General features: G+C 34.9%; 1 protein-coding gene across 6 annotated transcripts in view; it reads right to left on the reverse strand.

The window, feature by feature from the left end:
- Window positions 1-6,312: 6,312 nt before the first annotated feature.
- cd2ap (CD2-associated protein) overlaps window positions 6,313-24,433 on the reverse strand; it is a 57,239-nt gene continuing 39,118 nt past the window's right edge. For 4 of the 6 annotated variants that reach the window (XM_077220195.1, XM_077220192.1, XM_077220197.1 and 1 more), the window contains 9 exons: window positions 22,727-22,763; window positions 20,183-20,245; window positions 17,953-18,121; window positions 17,436-17,542; window positions 15,533-15,645; window positions 14,786-14,872; window positions 11,139-11,317; window positions 10,606-10,669; window positions 6,313-7,931 (listed from right to left, as the gene is read on the reverse strand). In XM_077220195.1, coding sequence (XP_077076310.1) covers window positions 7,890-7,931; window positions 10,606-10,669; window positions 11,139-11,317; window positions 14,786-14,872; window positions 15,533-15,645; window positions 17,436-17,542; window positions 17,953-18,121; window positions 20,183-20,245; window positions 22,727-22,763 — 861 coding nt within the window. In that variant the 3' untranslated portion in view covers window positions 6,313-7,889. The remainder of the gene's footprint in view (window positions 7,932-10,605; window positions 10,670-11,138; window positions 11,318-14,785; window positions 14,873-15,532; window positions 15,646-17,435; window positions 17,543-17,952; window positions 18,122-20,182; window positions 20,246-22,726; window positions 22,764-24,433) is intronic. The other 2 variants (XM_077220194.1, XM_077220193.1) reach the window with 2 other exon arrangements.

Below are 24,433 nucleotides of genomic sequence, written 5' to 3' on the forward strand. Positions count from 1 at the left end.
CTGAAATGTTTTTTTCTAGGAGAGCTTTTCCACTGATGAAAGTCTAAAAACTTATTTGTTTAGGGCAGCTTATACATAATAATTAATCGAACATTTCATAATATGTTTTATTTTTTTCTGTCATTAATGCATTGTCTGTATAATTGTATGTCTTATCATGTTTATATTCTTGTGAAGCGCTTTGAGTTAATAATTTTAAAGACGCTATAGAAAATAAAGTTTATTATTATTATTGTAAATGTTAGATGTACAAAATATAAATAGGCTATAAAATGAATATTATTGTTTTTATTTGCTTCCTGACAGCCATAAACCCATTAAGTTTAGAAGAAAGCCCACAAAATCCAGTTAATATGAGCAATGCAGTTTCATAGGATTATGGTAATAATGGCTTCACATCCAGTTATGTAAGTTGATTCTGTGGCTACAGGCTGTGGCACTTGGTGTGTTCAAGTTATTGTCTCACTTACATGCATATATAATTGAAAGCAATGCATGTCAACATATGTGTTAATATATGGTTTTATAAGGAAGGCAGTATTACATGAACAGCAATGAAAAGATGGAAATAGGGAGAAGATGAGAAAGACAGAATGCACACATGCATACATGCATTATCAGAGAAAGATGTTGATATTCCCCACTTCAGAGGTCTGATGATCGGATGACTGATTGTTTTGATGATCTGGATGAAAATTCCTTGTCGCAGCCGGAATGCAAAAATACATTTAACAGCTTACTGAGATCTTTTCCCTTATTTGGTGGGGCTGAAGTTCAACTTCAGAGAAACAGCCTTCATCTGTCCGCATGAACAACCATCTAAAGCCATAATCGACATGCTATACTGTAGTTTAAAGGAAGAGGATGAGAAGATTAACTTTTACCAAAACTAAAGGTAAACGTTGAGGAGCACAACGCTCTGTATAAGTGAAATCAAATGCAAATACAGATCTGTCCGACATAATAGACCTGTCAGATAGATAGATAGATAGATAGATAGATAGATAGATAGATAGATAGATAGATAGATAGATAGATAGATAGATAGATAGATAGATAGATAGATAGATAGATAGATAGATAGATAGACTGATTGATTGATTGATTGATTGATTGATTGATTGATAAAGATCATATAGATTTAGTCTGTGAAGGGGACACATCTGGACTCAATAACTAGATCTGAGTTTTATTTAGAGCTGATGACAAAGGTGGATTTAGTAAACCTGGAGAAGAGCAAAAATCATTGAAATTATTGTCTCTTTATGTAAGACCATGCTTAAATTTGTTTTTTGTTTCATTTTGTTTAGTTTGCTTGGGTTAGTTGGATTTTTAGTTTGGAGGCCTGTTTATAATTCGATATGAAATCAAATGATTGACTACCTGCACCCCATGCTCAGATTTCAACCTGCTTATTCAGTGAAGGGAATCTGTAAACATGTAATAAAATTGACCAACTGATATTTGTCTGTGTAATCTCTCTCCCTTCGACCCTGTCCTTCAAACAAATACATGAACTCAGACCTGGTCATCAAGTCAAATTTGTTGGCATCTCACCTTTGAAATGAGTGAATTTACACAAACTCTACTTCCTGTTTGTGCTGCTAGCCACATCTGGCGTGTATTAAATTGAAAAGCTGAGATGACAGTAAACACATAAAACATCTACAGCTGATATCTGAAATCAGTGTTAATCTATATCAGTGATTATAGATATATCAGTGTTCATCTATACACTGAAACATGACGACTAGCCCCAGCTTCTTTACTATACTATACAATACCATACTATCCTATACTATCCTATACTATACTATACTATACTATACTATACTATACTATACTATGCTAAACTATGCTATGCTATACTATACTGTACAATACCATACCATACCATACTATGCTATACTATACTATACCATACCATACAATACCATACCATAAAATACCATACCATACTATGCTATACTATACTATACAATACCATGCCATGCTATACTATACTATGCTATACTATACTATACTATACTATGCTATACTATACTATACTATAATATACTATACCATACTATACTATACTATTCTTTACCCCAGCTTATTTGTATATTCATGTAACACAGTTCATGTTAATTTATCTAATGTAATTTAAAGTTTGGTGCAACTAATTTGAAAATGTCAGAGCCAGAGGACAGACTGCTTTATGTGGAACAAGAACCATTTGCACCTTTAATAGTGGCTTAGAAAGCCAAAAAGTGTTGGCAGCACATCAGAGAAATGCATTAGCAGATTCACACATATTTTTACAGTATTTGGAAGTAGTCGGCTGTAATGTCATGACACGTGAAAGGGCAGAATAAAGAGCAGACCTGTAGGATTTCTCCACAAAAAGATGAGAATCACAACAATTACGGGGCTATAAGAGATTCTCTCTTTCATGCTCTTTTAAACTTGACTTTCTTTACTAATGGATAAAACACAGAGATATAAATTCATATGTAGGACTACAGTAAATATAGTATGTAAAATATAGTATAAATACAGTATATAACACAAAAACACATTATTTGCAATGAAATCCAAAAGTCTGAGATTAGCCTGACAATCTGTGAGTTTAATTGTTTCCATTTAAACCTGGAAATAAATAGAACTGTTGATTTTTTTTCAAACAAAGTATAGTTATGGAGTAAAACGAAGAAAAAATAACACATTTTTATTGTACTTTTGTACAGACGGTCAGATGTTCTTTCTTCCATCAAATTAAAAGTAGGACAAACCAAATTATGCTTGTATGCTGATAATATAATTTGTGTTAGAAAAATTTAATTAATTTAGAAAAGTCTAGTGGTCTCAGACCTTGGACTGTGTTAAATAATCACTTATCTACTAATTTGAAATGCATGTAATAAGGAATCCTCGCCAAAATAATTAACTGATATGGATAAAACCCTGAAACCCAAGTTGCATAAATGAGAAATACGACATAAACAACCAGCCAAAGAACAAGATAACCACACAACAATCTCTGCGGGTAAAAACAATAAGGCATTTTAGATATTACATATGGTACCTATCTGGCATCTTGTTATATAATATAAACTGGCGATTGCTATATGCCATCAAATTTTCATTTTAAAAGTCATTAAAAATAACTAATTATTGTTCAAATGATGGCCAGCATTGAATCATTTTATGGAAATGTGCAATAGGTCAGTAGGCTGATGCTGTTATTATACTGCATCTGTATATGTGCTTGCTTTAGCGTATTGTGTTCTCCACTATTTAAAGACAACTGAATAGAAATTAAAACAATGCAGGACAATAATCTTCAAGGTCAGCACCGCAGTCCATCTGGCAAAACCTTTGAGAGTCCGTGGATGAAAAACCTGTGCTTGCTATATTCAATTTCGAGCCCCAGTGTGAGGGGTTAATAAGCAAGACAACGTGAAAAGGAACTAGTGTGATGCTCTATTGTTTTAAACAAAAAAGCAGTTACCTTTCAGGCACAGACAAAGAATTTCTTTCAAACATTCAATTTTCAGAAGACCATTAAACCAAGTTATCAAGTTACCTATAGACCTTCTTCAGAGCATCGCCATGACAGATGGCTGTGAGGGATAGACTAGTTTTCAATGGCAAAAGGTGTAAAAAGCTCCTATAACTTGTAATTTTCCACTGCTCATGTTTTTATCGACTGAAATTTCTTGGAAAGATATTTTTGCAATGCTTCGTCAGCAGAACAATCCAAAAAACATGAAATAACAGTATAAGCCACTGAAGAGATGTATGTCTATTCCTCACAGCCTCGCTTTTATTCCCATTAGAAATCAAAGATGGCGCTGCTGTGAATAAGGTCTGTAAGGGCCATTTCGGACGGGGTTCCTCTTAGTGACTGTGGATTAAGGGTTTTCGAAAGATTTCATTGGTACAAATCACTGCGTTTATCGTCAATTGTGACTGAAGCACTTTGAGGGTGCAATAATTTCACAATAATGACTACCGATGACTGTGCATTATTCCTTTTATTTCATGCTACTCACCAAATAAAAATATAAGTGGACATGAAATTCTGATTTGAGTCAAACATCATTGTCTAATTTTGTCTATAATTTTGAAGTATGGGTTACTTGGCCTTCACGCCACGTTTAAAAACGTTTTGTAACTGCACGCAGCTTTTGCAGTGATCGCTGCACCAGAAAGGGTTCATTTTAGCTTACTGACAGCCGAGCTGTGATGTATGAACAGTAACTTGTGTAGCAAGTGTGTAGTCAAGCATAATGAATAATGGATGAGCTTAATTCCAAAGTAGTATACAATCATCTCCTATATCTATTAGCAACCTTCACTTGTAATAAACGACATAATTTGAAAATCCAATAATGTAATCATATGCCAGTCAGAAAAAAGAAAAGAAAAAACAAACAAACAAACAAACAGCTGAATCCATGTCTATGGATGTGACCTTGACCAAAGAATTTAATTTAGGGTTGCACATTACCACACAAATTAATGGACACCATTGATAGTCACGAGTTTGGTTGAAGAAGGCTTTCTAGGAAAGAGCACAAAACAACTTTATGAGAATGACAACACTCGAGTTCATGAGCTGTCAGCTGACTTATAAATGAAACTAAAATTTTTCTGAATGTTCTGAGAACATCATTGCAGCAAAATTCATTTCTTTGCGTCATTCTCAGGACCGGAATGAAAAAAAAAAAATATGATAAATATATTACATTACATATTACATCATGTTACATATGATAAATGGTCAATGATTCCTTCAGAAATCATTCTAAGATTTGGAGCATAATACACATTTAATAATATTATAAACAATGTGGAATTTTTTTTTCTTGTGGAAACTAAATACATTTTTCAGGATTCTTTGATGCATATAATGTTCAAAAGAACATACAGCATGTATTTGTTGTTATAAAAATATATTTTTTAATAATATATTTGTGATTTTTTTTCTTACTAATAATAAAACAATCTTACTGACTCCAAACTTTTGTATATTCTTATTGTATTACATTATAATATCATATCATTAATTAATTATAATGTTAACTTCTATATAGTTGTGAAGTTGTATCAATTAAGTTAATGTTCCCAATCAAATTACAGTAACTGGTGTAGCTTCACTGATCCAGTGTCAGGAGGCTGCATCAATTAAATAAATAATATTTAAAAAGTTGTTTCTTTAAGGCAATAAGTAGATTTTAGTTGCTAAAGGCACAAAGAATGAAGTACTTGCGTTCAGATTCTCATGCATTACAATGGTGGCAGCAGTAATATTACAGGGCTGTCAAATTCTTTTTTGGCAAAAGTAAATGCAAAGCCTGTAGCCTCATAAATAATAGTGCTAGTACAGGTGTCTGAATAGCTGCAGCTTTTGAAGGGGGCATATTGTAGACCTGACAAAGACACCCGATTATATGTGATCTTGACATCGGACTGGCTTTGTTACATAATATCCGAGATGGCTTGGATGCATCTGTGTTCTGGGACACGTCACGATGCTGCAGAGAAGATGTACACCGGCTCTGAGCAGCTCAGCGAATGGAAAAGTGTTTCTCTCACAGCATGGCTCTGCGTATGAATCGGTCTGAATACGGCTCTGCTGATTGGAGGCTTTCCAAGAGTTTCCTGCCTTTTGTAATTTGTTAAAGTGTATAATTATTATAACATCTCAAAATGCCCTCGTTCTCCGACTGAATTAACACTCGTCAATAACTTGAGAGCTAAAAGGCTGTATACATTTAAATTCATTAAGGGAATTCTCCTCCAATTTGCATGTCCTTATTTACCACCTTTATAATCAATAGGGCTACATAGAATTAATTCTAACAAAATTGCACTTTTACTGATTGAAATCAATTAAAATATGCTTTCATTTCACATACAGTAGTTTTCTAAAATCATCTAGTCTCAAACACACACACACAAACGCACGCTCACACGATGATAATAAATGTTTCTTGAGCAGCAAATCAGCACATTAGAATGATTTCTGAAGGATCATGTGACACGAGTGGAGATGCTGGAAATTCAGCTTTGATCACAGGAATAAACATTTTACAATATATTAAAATAGAAACAGTTATTTTAAATTGTAATAATATTGCTATTTTTTTATTATTATTAAATAAAGCACCCTTGGTATTGGCATAAGATACTTTCCCTTTAAAATCTTTCAAAAAAAAAAAATCTTACTGACCCCAAAAAAAACAACCAATTTCAGATATTTCTGGAGGGAAAAAAAAAAACTATAATACAAAAATCTTGAACAACTAAATAATCACAACAATCTCAGTAAATAAACATATTTATTTTGTTTGGAAAAAAATCTCAGCTCATGCAATTCAGTTTTAAATCATGTAAACAAGATCATTTTGATATGTTGTATGTGCACAACAGATCTTAAGAAATAAAATAATAAAATGGAATGTGTTCTACCAAATTTCAGACAACAGAGATGACTAATTTTCCACGTACTTTCATGGGAGATCCTGTAAAGTTGGAGCATCAGAACATGAACATATTCATTAAACATGAAGAAATGGAAACCAAAAAGATTTGTCTGTCTATTGCTATAGAGATCAACTTGTCATCCTACTGTATTTGCAACTCCCGCACACTCTCACACAGAGACAGACAAACAATCCCTGCTCAGGAATGCTTTTAAAATGTATTTTCAGCTTAAGGGTTAAGAGGTCTGAGGAATGGGCACACTCCAGTGTACCTGAGAGTGTTTTATTGACTGCATAATTCTAGGATCGGAACCAATTGACTAAAAGATCCATTTTGGTCAGCAGTACGTGCTTCTACTGCACAGTTGTTAATAACAACGTGGTGAAAAAATACAAAAAATACTCCTCAGAAAGCCACTCATTTCCTCTGTGCCAACCACCAGTCTATAACCTGAGGTGTTCATTGCTCAACATCTATATTTCATCATGCCAGATGTTTTAACTAACCAGCCATCCATGTAGAAACAGCAGTCAGAGAGGTTCATGACAAAAAAAGCCAAATGGAAGGGGGCGTAACTGCAGAACAACACCACCGGTGTTCTATCCCATTAAACCGAAGCCTAAATTGCTAAATGGATTTCTGCCATTCGTATGGTGAAATGGCACCGCTTGTCGAAGCCACATTTTCTTGTGTTGGTTGTTTTAAACCAAAACACAAGTACACAATCCCAGTCAATCAGTCGACCATAAAAATATATCATGCTGTAGATCTAAGTATACACATATATATTTATATATATTTATATTGTATGAGAGCTCCCAGTATTAACACTTGTAAAAATCTTAACAGGCACGATAGTGTTACCCTGGATAGGAATGTTAGAGAAACGACAAACAAAAATCTTCTCCCTTTTGAAACAACAACAGAATACATCATCGCTAAGGAACCAAGAGTACGCCATACATTTGATAATCATCTAATGAGGCTAATATAGACAGAATATTGCTGAGATCATGATAGTTTTCTTTAAAAACTAACCCGTCATAAAAAAACAAGGAAACAAGATAATCCCCCAACATTTAGACAAGACTCAGTAGTATTAAATGCATAATCTGCTGCACTTTTCAATAAGTGCCCAGAGTGCATATCCAGCACAGTAGTAAAGTAAGGCCTCAATCATTTTTTGTTGGCAAAAAGAAAGAAAAAAAGAGAGAAAAACAACCATATACATCTGTCATAATTACACTTTTTCTAAACCTAGAAAAAACCTCATGTGCAAATATGTGAATCTTACAATTTGTGGAGTAAGTCAGTGAGTGTAATGATGACGTGAATGATATCGTCCCTCCACCTGGAGGTCGCTTTCCACTCGTGACGTGACAGCGGAGCCATCAGTCCAGTTCAGGAGCCAGAGTTCATGTTGATTGTACAAGCTTCTTCAGTTTATCTATCTCCATCTGGAAATAAGCACACAAACACTTTTACATGGTGGAGTGTTGTTTGCATTATAAACCTGTTTTAACTCTTTTCCCGCCAATATTTGAGCACAAGCATTTTTTATCATTTTCACAAAACTTTTATGTACCCAGAATATGTTGTTGTACTCAAAGCTTGCTAAGTCCTATCCCTCCGTCCTGGGTCGACATTTCATTTGGTAATGTTAGGCAGTTTTAATTTATGTGCTGCTTAATGTTTGATGATCGTTAGCTTAGCTTACATGTGCGTAAGCAATGCTTCTATCGCTTGTTTCTGCTTTTTCTTCACCTGTGTTTTGATCCAAAGATTCTGTACTATTTCAGAAGGTGCATAATAGTGCAGTCTACCATATAAAAGTGAAATATATTACAAAATATCTATAAAAACATATTACCAGCAGAAATAAAGTACAGATTACTTCTTTTCCAAAATATATTTTTTAAATAGTAATAATTTGCGTTAAAATAGTCTTCCTTTTAAAGTTGTTAGCTTGTTCAAAGGCTGTTTCAGTTCAGTGAACATTTTACATTGCATCTCTTACAATGATCTAATAAAAAGCTCAATGAATTGCAAACATGTCAATTTTCAAGAACTAAAATTTTACATTTTCTAAAGAAAATTATGAAAGCGTCCCCATGCCTTTGGTTCATTTCAAATTCATTTAAATTCAAATTGTTCAGTAGCTTTCATTCACCCAGCAAAAAAAAAAAAAAAATGCAAGTCTGATTGCTTAAAAAACTAATAGCACACAAACTGTGTGGGATACATTAGGTGGTTGAGAAAAATAATATAAAAAGTATAAAAAGCATGTTACAAGACGTTGCTATCGAGCAGAAACATCGTATCTCGTAAATCAATACTATTGGTCAGCCTTCATGTCTTTCTGTGGGTTTTGCAAAAACGTAACCAATGAAAAGTATTCAAAAGAACTTGTGACTAAACCTCATAACTCCATTAGATCCTAAAACTGTCAGTCAAACCTTGTAACTCCACCCGCCTCTATCATGAATGAAGTGCCATATAGCTTCATCTTTAATAACATGAGATTTTGGCCAAATTACAGGAAAGACCGATTGACCGCATAGCTACAGTAAACTTTATAACCAGTAAGTTGATGAATAAGTAATGTTATTAATTATATGTTATTATACTATGGGGCTGTTGAATGCTTAATTCTGATTGATAAATCAAAGGTGTGCAATTATTTTCAGGGAAACAGGCAGGTCTTGACCGCATTACAGTTCAATATAACTTCACCAAATGATTTCAGTTACACACCAACACTGACAAAGCAAATAAATATAGCAAACAATAGGATAAAAAAGAGAAATTATTTCTGAGGTTTTTTTTGCCACAAAAACATAAGCAACATAAAATCTAACAGACGTTTCTCACTAGCGAGCGCAGTTTTGCTATTAGTAGAGGCTAGTGGTCGACCGAAATTGTTTTTTTGATGGCCGATGCCGATATCTTAGAGAGGGGTGACCGATGGCCGATATTTGTATAACAAATATACTTTATATTAATTTTAATCAATATTTAATAAATTAGAAATAAATTAGAAAACAAATCCTTAAAATAAACATGCTTATACTTTAGATGGCAGCTTCTTGAATCTGCAATCCCATTACAATATTTTTCACAGATAAAGGAATTGTTTAAAAATATATGAACAATTGAATAAAAAGGAAGTAAACACTGTAACGGCACTCAGTAATCTGGGAATTTCGTGCGCACTGGTAATCATATTTTTTTCAAAAAATACAAGGTAACGCTAATTTTACATACAGCACACAGTGAAACCGATATGAATATGACACAGTGGGCAACTGGATATAGCACAGCAAATTTTAAAATGAAGGATTTAAACTTTTAAACGCTCTCTCTCTTAACTGCATTTGTCTGACATCAGTGTCTCAAGTTTTCGTTACTAGCTCTAAAAGATGTTTTGAAATTAGCAACGAGGATTTTTCAAAAGCGTTTTAATGACAGAAACCTGACAAACGTCTTGAAATACATCATCTCAATGTTTTGAGGCATGGTAACCATAGTATAAGCAGAATAATTGATTGAACGTTGGATTATTAGAAAAATAGTGCACACCCAACAATGTAACGGCCACTCCGCTTCGTGGTCACATTACTTTATTTTACAAACAATTCAACGGCCCGGAGTCAATTATTTCTTACATAATATAATGACACATGCAAGTGTCTGACTGTTTATAAAACCACAATACCACAAGGTGTTTAATTGTAAAACAGTGTTTTTTCCATTTCCTGAAAAGTAGCGTTTTGGGAGATTTTCGCCAGACAGCGACGAAGAGGTACATAACATTTTAAATCACCTCAATCACCTCTTGCCACAATCGATACCACGTCTTAATTTGATGCCGTACCCCTTGGGGGCTAGCAGAGGTGGAATTCTGATTCAGTATAGTTAGTTTTGTGGTCAGTAAGTGGAAGAAACACTCAGCATGAGATTCAGAGCTCAGTCAGACCCTTTGTGTTCACCCTGCTGAGTGTGGAGGCAAACTCAAGGTATCCCGCCTACATTTCATTGCTCTCAGAAACCGCACTCTTGACATCCACTCACATCAAACTAACAGAATCGGACAAGCCGTAAAGAGAAATTCTGATTTAAAGATCGCTTTACCTGCAGGGCCACCCGCTTGAGTCGCTCATCGTCCAGCTCTTTTCGGAGTTCGTTGAGCTCTCTCCTGCAAAGTTATTAAAGAAAACAGAGGGTCCAAACATTAAGGTCGCGATTGATTTCTATGTACTTTATCTTCACTGAGACGGCATGATCTTCCCAACCCTATTCAGACAGTTGAATCCCTGACAACATTCAAACAGCTGAAAACTCATCTCTTCTGAGAGCACTTATCTTCTTCTATGTGTTCACTACTTCTTGTATCCCTTCCTGTTTCAGCTAGCACTTTTCTGGACAAGTGATACTTTATTGATACTTACAGTGCTAGCATTTCTAGCAATGTATTGCCTCCTTAAGATAAATCACTTTGATGAAGGTGCTTTGTATAAAAACATCTACACAATGAAATGTAAACGTAGATGAAATTTTAAATGTGAATGAACAGCTTTTGTGCATTATAGACATAACTCGAACAGTAGAGAATAAGAGAAACCAAGAAGCATGAAGAAAAACTAAAACGCAGCGTTGCTACTTACGTCTGTTGTGTCTTTAGTAACTCTACAGACAGCATTAGCTCCTTCATCTGAGTCTTCAGGTCATCTAGTTCTGATCCTTTCTCCTCTTCCTTGTCAGGTTTTGGTTTGGGCTCAGGCATAATATGGGTGGATGAAATTGCTTTAGGTGCCGTAGATGGTAAGGGCGATGAGACGGACGTCTGCAAGATAAAAAAAAAGAGTATCAATAGTATGGAGTAGCAAAATAATCACATTTTTATGAATGCTTACATGTGTGTTTAGTGGTGTATGCATTCCCTTTTCAAACAATACAACTGTTACATCCTTATACTGAAATACACTTATCTTTTATCTGTTAAAGTTTCTGAACTAGTTCCCTTATAGTCTGATGTACAAGGATGATTTCACTTGATTCGAGAACTTCACAACGGCAGGTGACTTTGGACCAACAAGCTGAAGTGTTTCCAGCTGAGAGGCTGATGTCATTTTCATAACTGCTAGACACCCTTGATTAGGAGGAAGATTAATCACTACTCCACTTTAAATGTAATGAAATTTCTTAAGATTAGATGTTAACAAACCACATGAAAAATATCACACAAAAGGAGGTCTGAGTTCATTTGTCCAAAGTTTGATTCGCTTATAATTTCCATTAAAATAACGTTTTTAATTTGTTAAGTTTAAGCTAAGTAAGCGCTGAAAACTAAATCGCACATTTATTTGTAATTATTCGTGATTAATTGCAACTAACATTAAAGGTTTGATACATTTTTATATTGTAATTATCTCACATTTAATCTCCAACATTTACATTTTAAATATTTATTTAATGGTATCTTTTTTATTAATTAATGTCAGTATCACTGATACCAATACTACAACTGATTTCATGTCAATTTATTCAACAATTACATCATTATTGATGAACCGATTTCATTTAGGATTTTATTCACATATATTCATCAACTCGCACACCAGTCGTGGTAAACGGGAGCTCAAGCACGTTCGTTTTACGCAGCGAGTTTGAGCTTCCGCAAGAACCAATGAGGTTTGTTCTCGCATGTCAAGCAGGTTTGGTTGAGCTTCTGTTTATGTTCGCTGATCAATGTTTAAATGTGAAAAAAAGTTATATATCTGAATTGTGTAATTGAATAGCTAACCAAAAGATCTGGTCTTATCATCTGTGGCTCCTTGAGAATAATACATCCCATGAAATTACGTTCTCAAGGGTTTGTAAAGAATCAACAACTCTGATACGATCTCGACTGAATGTCCGGCAGTTTATACGTTTATAATATAAAGCGATCGAGCCTCTTCAGTAAATTTGGACTAAACCGCTCAATTCATATGGATTAGTTTTAGCAGATAAATGGCAAATTAGGACAAAACTGCCAGTTGTGCACACCCTGCTGAACATAAAAGCTGCGGTTTCAATTACATTTCTTTTAGCTTTTATACCTAAAAAGCAGCAATAACGACAAAACATATCACTTATCAAACTACCACCACATTATTTGCCAAAATTTATTTCAATATTATTTTATTTGTTTTGTTTCATTCCAAAAACTACCAGACACCCAATCACAACTACCGTACAATCAATAGTTGTGATTTTGACCGAATGACCAAATATTAGAACCATCTGAGTGAAACCAGACAGTGTTTCAGTCCACTTTACATAAGCTTAATGTAAAGAACACTACATACTAAAATACCAAGTCCTCAGGGCTGAAACCTCATTGAAAAAGAAGAGCCAGACATTCAGTCGAGATCGTATCAGAGTTGTTGATTGTTCACAAACCCTTGAAAACGTAATTTCATGGGATGTATTATTCTCAAGGAGCCACAGATTATCAGGCAAGATCTTTTGGTTAGCTATTCAATTACTCAACTCCGATATTACAGAAAGGCACATAAGATTCTTGCATTAAAGGGATAATTCACCCAAAAAGGAAAAATTCTGCCCTTGTTTATTTGCCCTCATGTCATTCTAGGGGTGTCCCCGACTAAGGATTTTCATAGTCGAATCAGAATCGTAAAGTCTTCCTTATAATCGACTAATAGTCGAATCGTGTGTGGAGGGGCTTTAACCTTTGGGAGGGGGCGGGGCTTTAACATTTTAAAGCCGCGATGCACAGAACATCACACAAAGATATAGAAAAAAATATAGAAAAACATTTCGGATAAAAACAACTAAGAAATAACATAAATAACTGCAGAGAGGCCACACTGCAGACAGGATTTGCATTTCACATGCTAATCAAATTAAATCGGCTAAATTGCCTGTGCGAGCAGGCTCTAAGTACCTACAGAGCGCAACATATATGCAACGAAAAATAATCGACAATTAATTTACAGAATTAAATTAGAACAGAATGAACCTTTCTAAAAAAAAACTTAAAAAAACAAAATAAGTCTGAATCAAGTCACAAGATGCAGAACAAATGTGTGCAAAGTGCCTAAAGTGCAGGGGAACATATATTCAAAACACAAGCCACAAATAGTTAAATTAGATTACCCTGAGTGATCAATAAAAAAATAAAAAAATAAAGATATTATCAAAATATCGAAAGTATAGCCAGAATGGTCAACTTTGTCTTTTTACCTGCAGAGACAACAATAAACGCTGAACTCGAGTGACAGTTTATCTAAACATGTTCACAGCATCCAAAAATCAAATTAGAAACGGCTGAATTTTTTTGAAATCACTTTCACTCTGTCTGTGTTTCTGTGTCCGTTTGAGTCTTTTCAAATTGTGCGCGCGGATAAAATACATTCTAAAACGCTTAACATGAAAAACGTTTAACGGCTTAATGTCCTAAGACAGTTATATAAAAAAATCAAATTCTATACACACCTTATTAATAAAGCATACTGTATAGCCTACAGAAAAGCAAATGAGCCCAGAGTATGAACGCAACGCGTTTAATTAAACGCTAATTTTCCTCCTATTGAAAACCGTTATTATAAAGAAAGCGCTTTCTATAGGAGGATCACGTTGCATTCATATTCTGGGTTCATCTGCTTATCTGCACATTGTGTGGTTTCTTAATGAGGTAGCCTACTATACATTAATTAAGCCATGTAAAAGTGCCCCAGCGTTTTAAAAGCTTTTTTCACGTTAAGCGTTTTAGAATGTGCAGAGGAAAACCAACTGACCTGCAGAAGTGCAATCATGGTTTTCCTGATGCTAAATACAGTCTGGGAAAATATCCTTTCTGATGGTGTGTATCCACTCTTTAGATTTTCTTATTTTCTTATTTTCTTCCAGACATTTTTAAAGATTTAAATCCCTGCCGCCAAAACGCTCCTCTATCGGTCACGTATCGAAAGTGAAACTTAAATCACGGGGTGTTTGGATTTATTCATGCACGTAAAAAATATTTATTTAAAGCTTCTTCCTTTGCACATTTGTATTTACAGCATTATCATAATAGGCTCCTATATTAACGTATTGACAGAAAACCGATAGTTCTATGTGAAATCAGACACCCTTATAACCTCTGCGAAGATTCGACTGTGAGATTGGTAGTCGAATCAGGCTCCTCCTATCGATGCATCAAATCTTCGACTGTTCGGGGTCACCCCTATGTCATTCTAAACATGTATATAATTTACAGAATCTTCTTTTTTGTGTACTATATATTCGAGGTAAAACCCTGATTTACCTTAAGCGAATTTTGTGCGGAAGGCACAGGGTCAACTTCATTCACTTCCTCGATTTTCTCAGCTTTCTCGTCAATCTCCTTGCTCGGCTGTAAGACGTTTCAGAGAGCTTTAGATAAACATGTAAAGAGCAAAGTGCAAATAGTGCTATACTTGACAAGCATCCCATCTGGGCTTTCATTGGTAAAACTTTTTTTGATCGAGACTAGAGAACTGCATGTTCCCTTCTTTATGCCACCCTTCAACATAGCAAAAAACTACTCAAAATAGATGTATAAATCTAAAAACAAATGTTAGTGCTTATGGTAGTATCAAGAGATTTAGCAGATACTGGTTTGAGATTGTGGTTTATGTGACATCTGTGATTTCACCCATGACATTTATTGAACTTAAACTGAAAACCTAACACAAACTAGCACAACAACTGTGAACCAAGAACTTGAAAATGTTTTTAATGAAAATTATAAAACCGTTATGGATGCTGATCGGTTGTTATAAATAATTATTTTGTGTTTTTCTTCTATCAAAAATTGCATTTAATGAATTTCCTTAATGAAATAATACAAATGACATCAATTTTAATTCAAATGTTATCTCCAAGTGGAAGCATGGCACTTAATGAATGTGCTAAATAAAATAATGTCTAAATGAACTGTTATAATTATTAAAATGTTTTGGTTAAAAAAAAAAATTCTATGACTTTTGCATTAGTATATTACTGAGAGACCAGAGCTCAAGCTTCTACTCACTGATTGGCCTCTGTGAGCAGGCGGTCTTCTCCCGGGCATCTTTGGTCGCTGTGCGGTGGGGTGGGTTAACTTCTCCGAGGCAGATGAGACATCATCAAAACTCATGAGATTAACTATGGGAATAAGACACATAAAATATTTACTTCAAACGTGAGAATAGTCTTCAGTCACAAAGTCAAACACGATCCATCGAAGCTGAATTATAATTTAGAAGTTATATTTGAGCCAAAAAATGAGTTTGGAGCCAATTTAAAAGTCACATGAGGTAATAAAGTAAGTTTACACCATGTCTAGATCAAAACCCAACAGAGCAGGAAATTACAATCATGAATGAGTGATGGGAATATAAAGACTGTGTCATGTTTGAAAATTTTTCAATCGATCATCTTGGTTGAGCTGTCAGTTTGATATCTTTAAATCTGGCACTTAAAATTCACCTGATGGATTTTATATGCGCACCATTACCTACTTAACAATTTTATCCCGTCAGTCAGCCTCTGAATGGTATCTCAGAGATTGCAGACACAAATCACTTGCCCTTGTAAATACTGAAAATGAAGATTTCCATGAAGTAGAAAAATGTCGTTTATTTTTCCTTATACAGAAAGTGACATAACTTGACTTTCTGATTTTCTCTCATGACTCATGCCCATGACCTTTCATGAAGATGCGATTATACAAACTTTGGTGCTACTTTGGTCAACCGTTTAGAAAAAAAAAAATTCTAAAATTAGTGCATCTGCTCAAACGTCATTTCTTTATGTTATCATCTTTATCATTGTTTCCTTTTCATCAATTGCCTACTTTGAAGCAATGTTTGCACATTCTTCAAGCTAAATATGGTGCCTTAGATAAAAAAAGTCTTTAAATGCAGTGGCACACTGGAAGATATTTAACTTTGTCTTCATCACAGTATTACAAATTAATGCCAAAGAACTAATTTAATACAGACAGATAGACTTAATTGAAACTTGTTATCAGAGAGTTGCACTAATCAGCCAATTAAACAACATTTGATTCCTCTGCAGTGATTATAATAGTTAATCATATGCCTAAAATGTACCTCTAACTAAGATTCCTAAATTACATCATAAAAAAAAGAAGCAGCAATTTAATGATATGAAATATTCTTTTTACAGCCGATATCTTTTAACAGCCGAAAAGACTATCATCTCCAGCTCAGGAAATGATTCAGAGTGAATTAATTTACGATTTTCACAAAGCAGAGAAAAGCATTCCAAGATTCAAAACATGGTAAACCTTGAGAAATAACTTGCCAAAGACTTCTAAAGATATCCTTTTAAAAAATCCCCAAAACAACAATGTAAAGATGACACCCAAAGAGCCTACATAAATAATAAACAAGTCTCTTCTTTATCTGTCGCTCCTTGAGAATAATAAATCCCATTAAAATTATGTTCTCAAGGGTTTGTGATCAATCAACAACTCTGATACGATCTCAACTGAATGTCTGGCTCTTTATACGTTTATCATATAAAGTGATCGAGATTAGATCTTTATGAACTTTTTGAAGCGTCACAGGTAATTTTTAACATGATTTTTTTTTTTTATAACTAACATCTTTGAAAAGGTGGCTGGTGCAGTATTAAGCACAAGATGGGGTGACAAATGGATAGAAGTAGAGCATGAAATCATGGGGATTACTGAGGATTTAGAACATGACAGAAGGACTCTTCCCATGCTCCTTTGAGGCTGAGCAACCTGCTCTTTCTGTGCAAGAGGAATAATTCTGCTCCCAGAAAGTGATCCGCAGTGCTTATCCACAAACAGAGCTCTGATTCACCAACACCACAGCAAAAACCCACAGTGAGCTGAGAAAAAAACCCACAGAGTTGGCCATGTTATGATCAATGAATATCAAAACCAGCAAAGAACAACTTACCCGTTTCTGAATTCTTCTCTCCGCTGTCCACAACAGTGGATTTTGTCTTGATTGGTACAGGTTCGGTCTCTGACTTTGTTCGCGTGAGGGAAACTTCTCCATTGTGCCTGTAGGATTTAAGAGGCATCACAGTCACACTCTAAATGCAAAGCTAGGCTACTATGCGCCAGAGAAACAAGCGCGCAGATATCTTGAGAATCTTGAAAAAAAAAAAAAAGATTCTCACAATCTATTGCAATAAGCTGAGAGTAACATTTCATATGTTATATGAAAATACTGATTTTCAAACATAAATATATGCATACATGTAAAACACATTTATAAATATAAATAATAATAATAAGATATTATAATATTTGGGTTAATGATAATAATAAATATTTGGCTTTATATTTGGCTAATATTTTTATACTTGGGACAAATTATACTTTCACATTTTATATAATACAAATATTAATTGAATCATTTTAATATACTTTTGAACACCTTGCAATCTTCTGAAAAAAAAAAGCATTATGATAAAGCTTGTGACACTTGCTTGGCGGCTGGTGATGGAGTGAGAGGCAAGTCAGGTCGTTTTGTGTGGATAGAAGGACGCAGGAGTCCCTTGTTTGGAGGCACAGGCTTTTTCGGGGGGACGGTGGGGCCAGCAGGTTTGGCTGGTTTCTCTGGCAAGGGCTTGACAACTTTAAAGACACAAATGACAAATATATATATATATATATATATGTTTTGAGACAATAAATATCTACCTAATCATTGTTCTAATTTGCATTATTAATTCATGTATGTCTCTTATAAGCTTCTGATAAGAGATTTAATTCTCTAAATGCAGGATATTACTTTAAGGTTAATTCAGCAATATTATTAGCCCCCCCAACTGGTTTTAGCATTTCATATAACTCTCAATCCTTTGAAACATGCTAATTGTATGTCTATTGATTCTTGGCACACAATCGCAAAAATCAGTGGAAACCCATGAGAACAGAAGCCACTTATTTAGGTGGTGGTGTAATGTATGTAGTGTACTGAACTTCTCCTATTGACATGAGGAACTTTCATGAGCGTTCACATTGACATATATGTCTCAAAAGTAGGTCAGTGGAGATTTTGGCAGGATGTTTTCACCACATCACATCATCTGCTTCAATCTTCTCAAATCGATGCATTTTTTTATGTAATCACACTTTCCGATACTCACATTCACAGTCTATTGTTCAATTTGTAACACTTGGTCTAAATAAGAGAGTCCAGCTTTCAAACACCACAGAGTTAATCAGATATATGTTCCTCAAGTTCCAGTAGAGTGACATTCATATGAATAGAAAGTACTCGACAGGAAGTCCTTGAGGCAAACACAACAGCAGATCCTCAGACATCTTGGTGCTCATAGTGCATGACAGTTTTCCTACAAAGTCAACACTTATACAAAGTACTTCATTAAAAGTATTCAGAGTGCACACACTAGATGACTTTGATGATGCCCATCCACCTTGAGCTATATAATCATCTTCGTAAATAGGGATGGTCTCGATACGGATTTCCTGCTTCAACTTTATTCCATTTCATAAGCTTTCCATTTTATTTCTATTAGTCATTGTCAATATCTGGGTATATTTCAGGTATAATGCCCATTTTGCTTATATATGATAGAGCTGCATGATTAAATGTTAAAAGATCGCAATCTCGATTCTAATACTGACACGATCTTATTCCTAAATTCAATTAAATTCAATTCACATTTATTTGTTCAGAGCTTTTCACAATACATATCGTTTCAAAGCAGCTTTCTGGAAAATGCAGGTTTCTACATGATGATTTAGAGAAATCTGTTATCAGAGGTGACTGTGTCAAAGTATTGTCCATGTGTCAAAAACAGTTCTATGATCGTTACAAAAAACAAATCATAGTTAGCTAATATTATGTATTCATTTAGGCAGAAACAATGAGCTCATTAAAGCAATTGATACAACAATTTGGCAGTGGCGCATGTTGCAACGATTCACCTGTCACTGTGCCAAAACATTCAAATCTGCATTGTTGCTACCACTGAGCCAGGGAGAGCAGTGAACTGTATAATAGTCTTTTCAATCACACAGTATTGTTATTTCTCTATTACAAAAATTCAGATCATCATAGAAGTACTGGCTAAAAGTTTCTATAAACACTGATGTCTACTTAGCGATCAAAATAGAGCAAATCACCTTTTGAAAGTAACTCCCAACAATTTCATCGTTACACAAGTAGGTGGCGACAACTGACTGTTAAATTTTTTTATTTGTCATTGAATCATCCATTCAGGAGATTTGTTCAAAATATACTAACTCCTAACTTTTGAATGGTAATGTTTAAAATAATAATCCAAATAATTAACTATTTAAAACAAATCAATCATAAAAATCAACAAAGACGTCTACATTGTAAGTGTGGTGATGTGGGGTTCTTGCAGTGCACATTGACAGCTTATGCTTTAGAAATCTAGTTGCATTGTGACAGCTTATCTGCAGTGAAGATTGGGTATGAAAGTGAAATGTTTGAAGACATGAAAGCAAGAATGATTCTCTACTCACGTTACACAGACTCTTAATAGGCGCGCATCAAATAAATAAATGAATAAAATGAAATCGAACAAATAAGGGCCTTGGTGATTTTTGGGTACGTTAAAACAGGAATAAAACTGAAACCAGTCAGCAAGGTCAATTTGAATTTGTGGCATAACAGAAACTGGGCAGCGAACCCTCTCTTACCTTTATCTTCAGGCCGTGGCTGCGGTTGCTTCTTGTCCACACTGGGGGCCTCTGGTTTCAGGACTGAGAAACGAAGCATTTTGTCTGAGTTGTTAATATGTTTTTAGGAACTACAGTGCAGATAAAGCGGCTCTAGATACGGCAGATAAAAGAACAAAACGACTTCTGAGACAGACGCTTGTACAGAATAGAAAACGTACAGTCTATGACTTGCATTTCCTGTGTGGGTTGGAAAGACAAACCAAATCTTTGCAACCCTCTGCAAGCTTTCATAAAGCAATTGGGATGATGCGGTCTCCTTTGATGCACATCCGCTTTTATTGTTTGCATGTTTGGCAGACAAGAGCTGTGAGGGACTGACTGACTGTTACAGCTGCCTTATCAGACTTCACATCTGCATTGCCAGATCATTTGATTTTGACACACTAACAATAGTCAACTACAAGTTGATGCATCAGTCTTAGTGGCCATTTACACAACGTTTTCAACTAAAAAACTGAAAACTTTCCATGCAGTTTCGCCGTTCATTTACAAGACAACGGTGTTATAAATAATGTTATAAACAAATGACACAATGTTTTCTAGAAAATGTGTTTAGGAATATATAGCAGCCATGAAGTAATATTAAAGATGTAAATTAAATGAATTTAATTCAACTACATTATATTGAATTTAATCAAATACTGTTAACTTTTTTTGTTTGTTTGCAATTTCTTTGTAAATAATGTCATTTCGTATTCGTAAACACTAAATGAAAAAAGAAACAAACACTTTTTTCTTTTTGTGAGGGTGTCAATAAAAATATAGTCATTCAGCCGCTCTAAGACATGGCTACAAAGGAATCCTCCAGAAAACACAAGCAATATAAAATGATAAAAGCAACTTAAAGGTTTACTTCATCCCAAAATGAAAATTCTGTCATTAATTACTCATCCTTAGGGGCGGTCAATCTTCCAAAGATTTCATATCACGATCTTATAACAAACAATCATGATCCACGATCTGAATCACTAACCTTCCCGATTTTGAGATGTACTATCGAGAATATCCAGACTGGAACAAGCCTATGGATTACTGTGAATACTGTGGAAGCACATTATTGCATTAAAAAAATCAGTTGTCAAAATAGTCATTAAACCTAGAGTTAAACTTTAAAACACGGCATAGTCCTCACTGTATGAATTAAACGTATTGATTCTTATCTAAAACTACTTTACTTCTCTAAAACTACTAATGTTATTAAGTCAAGAGCCGTGAGTGTTTTTGTCTTTGTCTTTTGTTTAACATAAATGACACAGACAGCCGTATTTGCATTACAGAATGCCAAATGCATGGATCTAATATGGTGACACGTATCCGATTTCTTTCCCAGTTGTTTATTCACCTAAGACATAACTGACTGTCTTTATGTAAATACTTGCCAAGACGGTAAAATATACACAAAATGTGTCAAAATGACCGTTTAGGCACGGGCCTGAAACCACAAGTATACTTTGCTCATCTGTGTTCTGCTCCGTCTCGCAGCGCGCACACAGAAACCGAGTGGGGATCAGTCTCTTTCGCATTTTAATAAGCTTTGGATAACACTTTTTAAAATAAAGCATGTCCCGCAGTTGACTGGATTTTACAACAGTCACGTTATATATGATTTGACTGATTTGGACATTAAGTTTAGGCTTCATGCGGCACAATGATCATTAATCAGGTTTTCATAATCGTTGGAAGCACTCACGTCGCTTCATTAAATTGAGGTTAAACCACTGGAGTCACATGGATTACTTTAATGATGTCTTTACTACCTTTCTGGGGCAGTTGCGTAGGCTGTCAATGGAGGAACAGAAAGCTCTCAGATTTCATTAAAAATCTCTTAATATGTGTCACGAAGCTGAACAAATGTCTTACGGGTTTAAAACGGCATGAGGGAGTAATTAATTACAGAATTTAAATTTTTGGGTGAGCTATCCCTTTAAGCTAAAAATAAAGATTTTCAAAATGCATCCGTGAGTGTGTGGGCACGCATAGTCTCTGTGTTCAATACCATAATTAAATATGCCAAATTATCTTGCATCACCTCTAATCTTCTCACCATACTTCTCTGAAAACCACAGAGGAAGAAGCTCAAATTAATATGCCATCTTCCACCAGTTTTTATCTACTCACATACTGATGCAGACTTATTGGCTTGTTCTCTTCAAGAACCACTGTCAAGCCCCATCAAATCATGTCAGCTGCCTGCAGCTAATAACTGAATATCAACTAGCATCTTTTGAGTCTTAAAGGTCAATGACAGGCAAAAACAAGCAAGATATGTTTGATGACAATGAGCTTTAAACTTATCAGAGGGAGTTTGTGGCTCATCACATATGATTGCGAGAGTCATTGAGCATTATCTCAGCAACCAGAATACGTTTGATGACACTTTAAGCTCTTTTTATACCTCAGAGGTCTCACAGCAGCTTGAAATGAAAAGAGAAGAGTAAAGTGATGTAATCAAATTCATGCAATCAGTGAGATGTGAAATGGTATTTTAAAAATGTGACATACCTGTGGTTTTGGATGGTGGTGGGGGCTTCTTTGGCTTCTGTGGAGAAAAAACAAAATATGAGAATGCATTGAAAATCAGGGATTTAAAATCTAATTTAAACCTGGAAATAAACTTTTAGGTCTGTGAAAAATGAACATTTGTGACTGCTAATGAGAACTGACAGACTGTCACATGATTTTGCTTCCATTGAAGCACAACATGTTCTTTGGATCATTCTCAAATTATGCTGGAGAACATGGTTTTACCCAAACACAATAGTTCATGGAACTTATAATAATAATAATGATAATAATAAACCGTTACGTTCATATAGTGCTTTTCTGGGTACTCAAAGCGCTTTACATATGGAGGGGGGAAATCTCTTCAACCACCACCAGTGTGCAGCACCACCTGGATGATGTGACGGCAGCCATACTGCGCCAGAACGCCCACTACACACCAGCTTACTGGTGGAGGAGAGACAGAGTGATGAAGCCAATCAGTATATGGGGATAATTAGGAGGCCATGATGGACAGAGGCCAATGGGCATATTTTGTCCAGGATGCCGGATTAAACCCCTAATCTTTTTCCGAAGGACATCCTGGGATTTTTAATGACCATAGAGAGTCAGGTCCTCAGTTTAACGCCTCATCCGAAGGACGGAACTTGAGTGCTGCTGTCATTAAAGTCAGCATGAAATGAAAATTCACCCGTTATTATCCACTCACACACCAATGCAGAAATATTGGCATGTGCCCTTTAAGTGCCACTGTCAAGGCCCATCAAATCATGTCAGCTGCCTGCAGCTAATAATCGGACATCAACTAGCATATTTTGAATCTTGAAGGTCACTGACAGGAAAAAAGCATAAAGAAGTTGTGAAAGAGAACTAAATTCAGTATCCATCCACTATATGAGATGTGCCCAGCATAGAAAACTGAGCGTGAGAGCTGAAAATTGTTTTTTTTTCTTCTGGCGCTTAAAGGGTTTAAAACCACATTACAGTTTTTCTCAATTGCTTTGGCTCAGTTCTCAAATGTTTTTATTTTATTTCCCAAAACATTAAGTTCAGATCTCTGAACAATTCGCTTCTTCCTCACATCAGATTGGAATTTCTTATTGATTTGAGCAAATTGCAAATGCTTTGGCACATGTGTGCAAAGAGTACATACAACTCTCTGCAGTTTGGACAACAAATAATTGCATATGGCTTGTTGATCAAAACTGATGACTCGATTCTCACTTACACTGTCAAACACTTCAGAACTTCTCAGACATTTTTTATTGTGTAAGCCATCACATTCAAAACTATCTATTCAATTATCATAATTAGTATACATGAATGTATATTCCAAAATATATCTGACATTGACATTGTTTGTAATGTTTGCTAAATTGGCACATGACCTCTAATTGCATTCGCAATCTAATTGCAAATTACCTCTAATATGAATCAACCATTTAACCATTACACCAATCAACTTTGGGAGTATATATATATATATATATATATATATAATGACACACACACACACACGTGCGCGCGCCAGAGTCGCCATTGGCAAGGTTAGCATCCTTACACAAATATGAAATGTAAAGTGATTCTTGTTACTCTTGTCAGTTACTTACCGTAACATGTACAGTAAATACACTTGTATTGTGTATATACACATGAAGTACAAAAATAAACACTGTAAAAATACAAATGTTCATTGACTTTTCTCAA

Source organism: Siphateles boraxobius, unplaced genomic scaffold (genome assembly GCF_051911475.1).
Source record: "Siphateles boraxobius isolate OS27281-9 unplaced genomic scaffold, OSU_SipBor_1 8, whole genome shotgun sequence".
Lineage (NCBI taxonomy): Eukaryota > Metazoa > Chordata > Actinopteri > Cypriniformes > Leuciscidae > Siphateles > Siphateles boraxobius.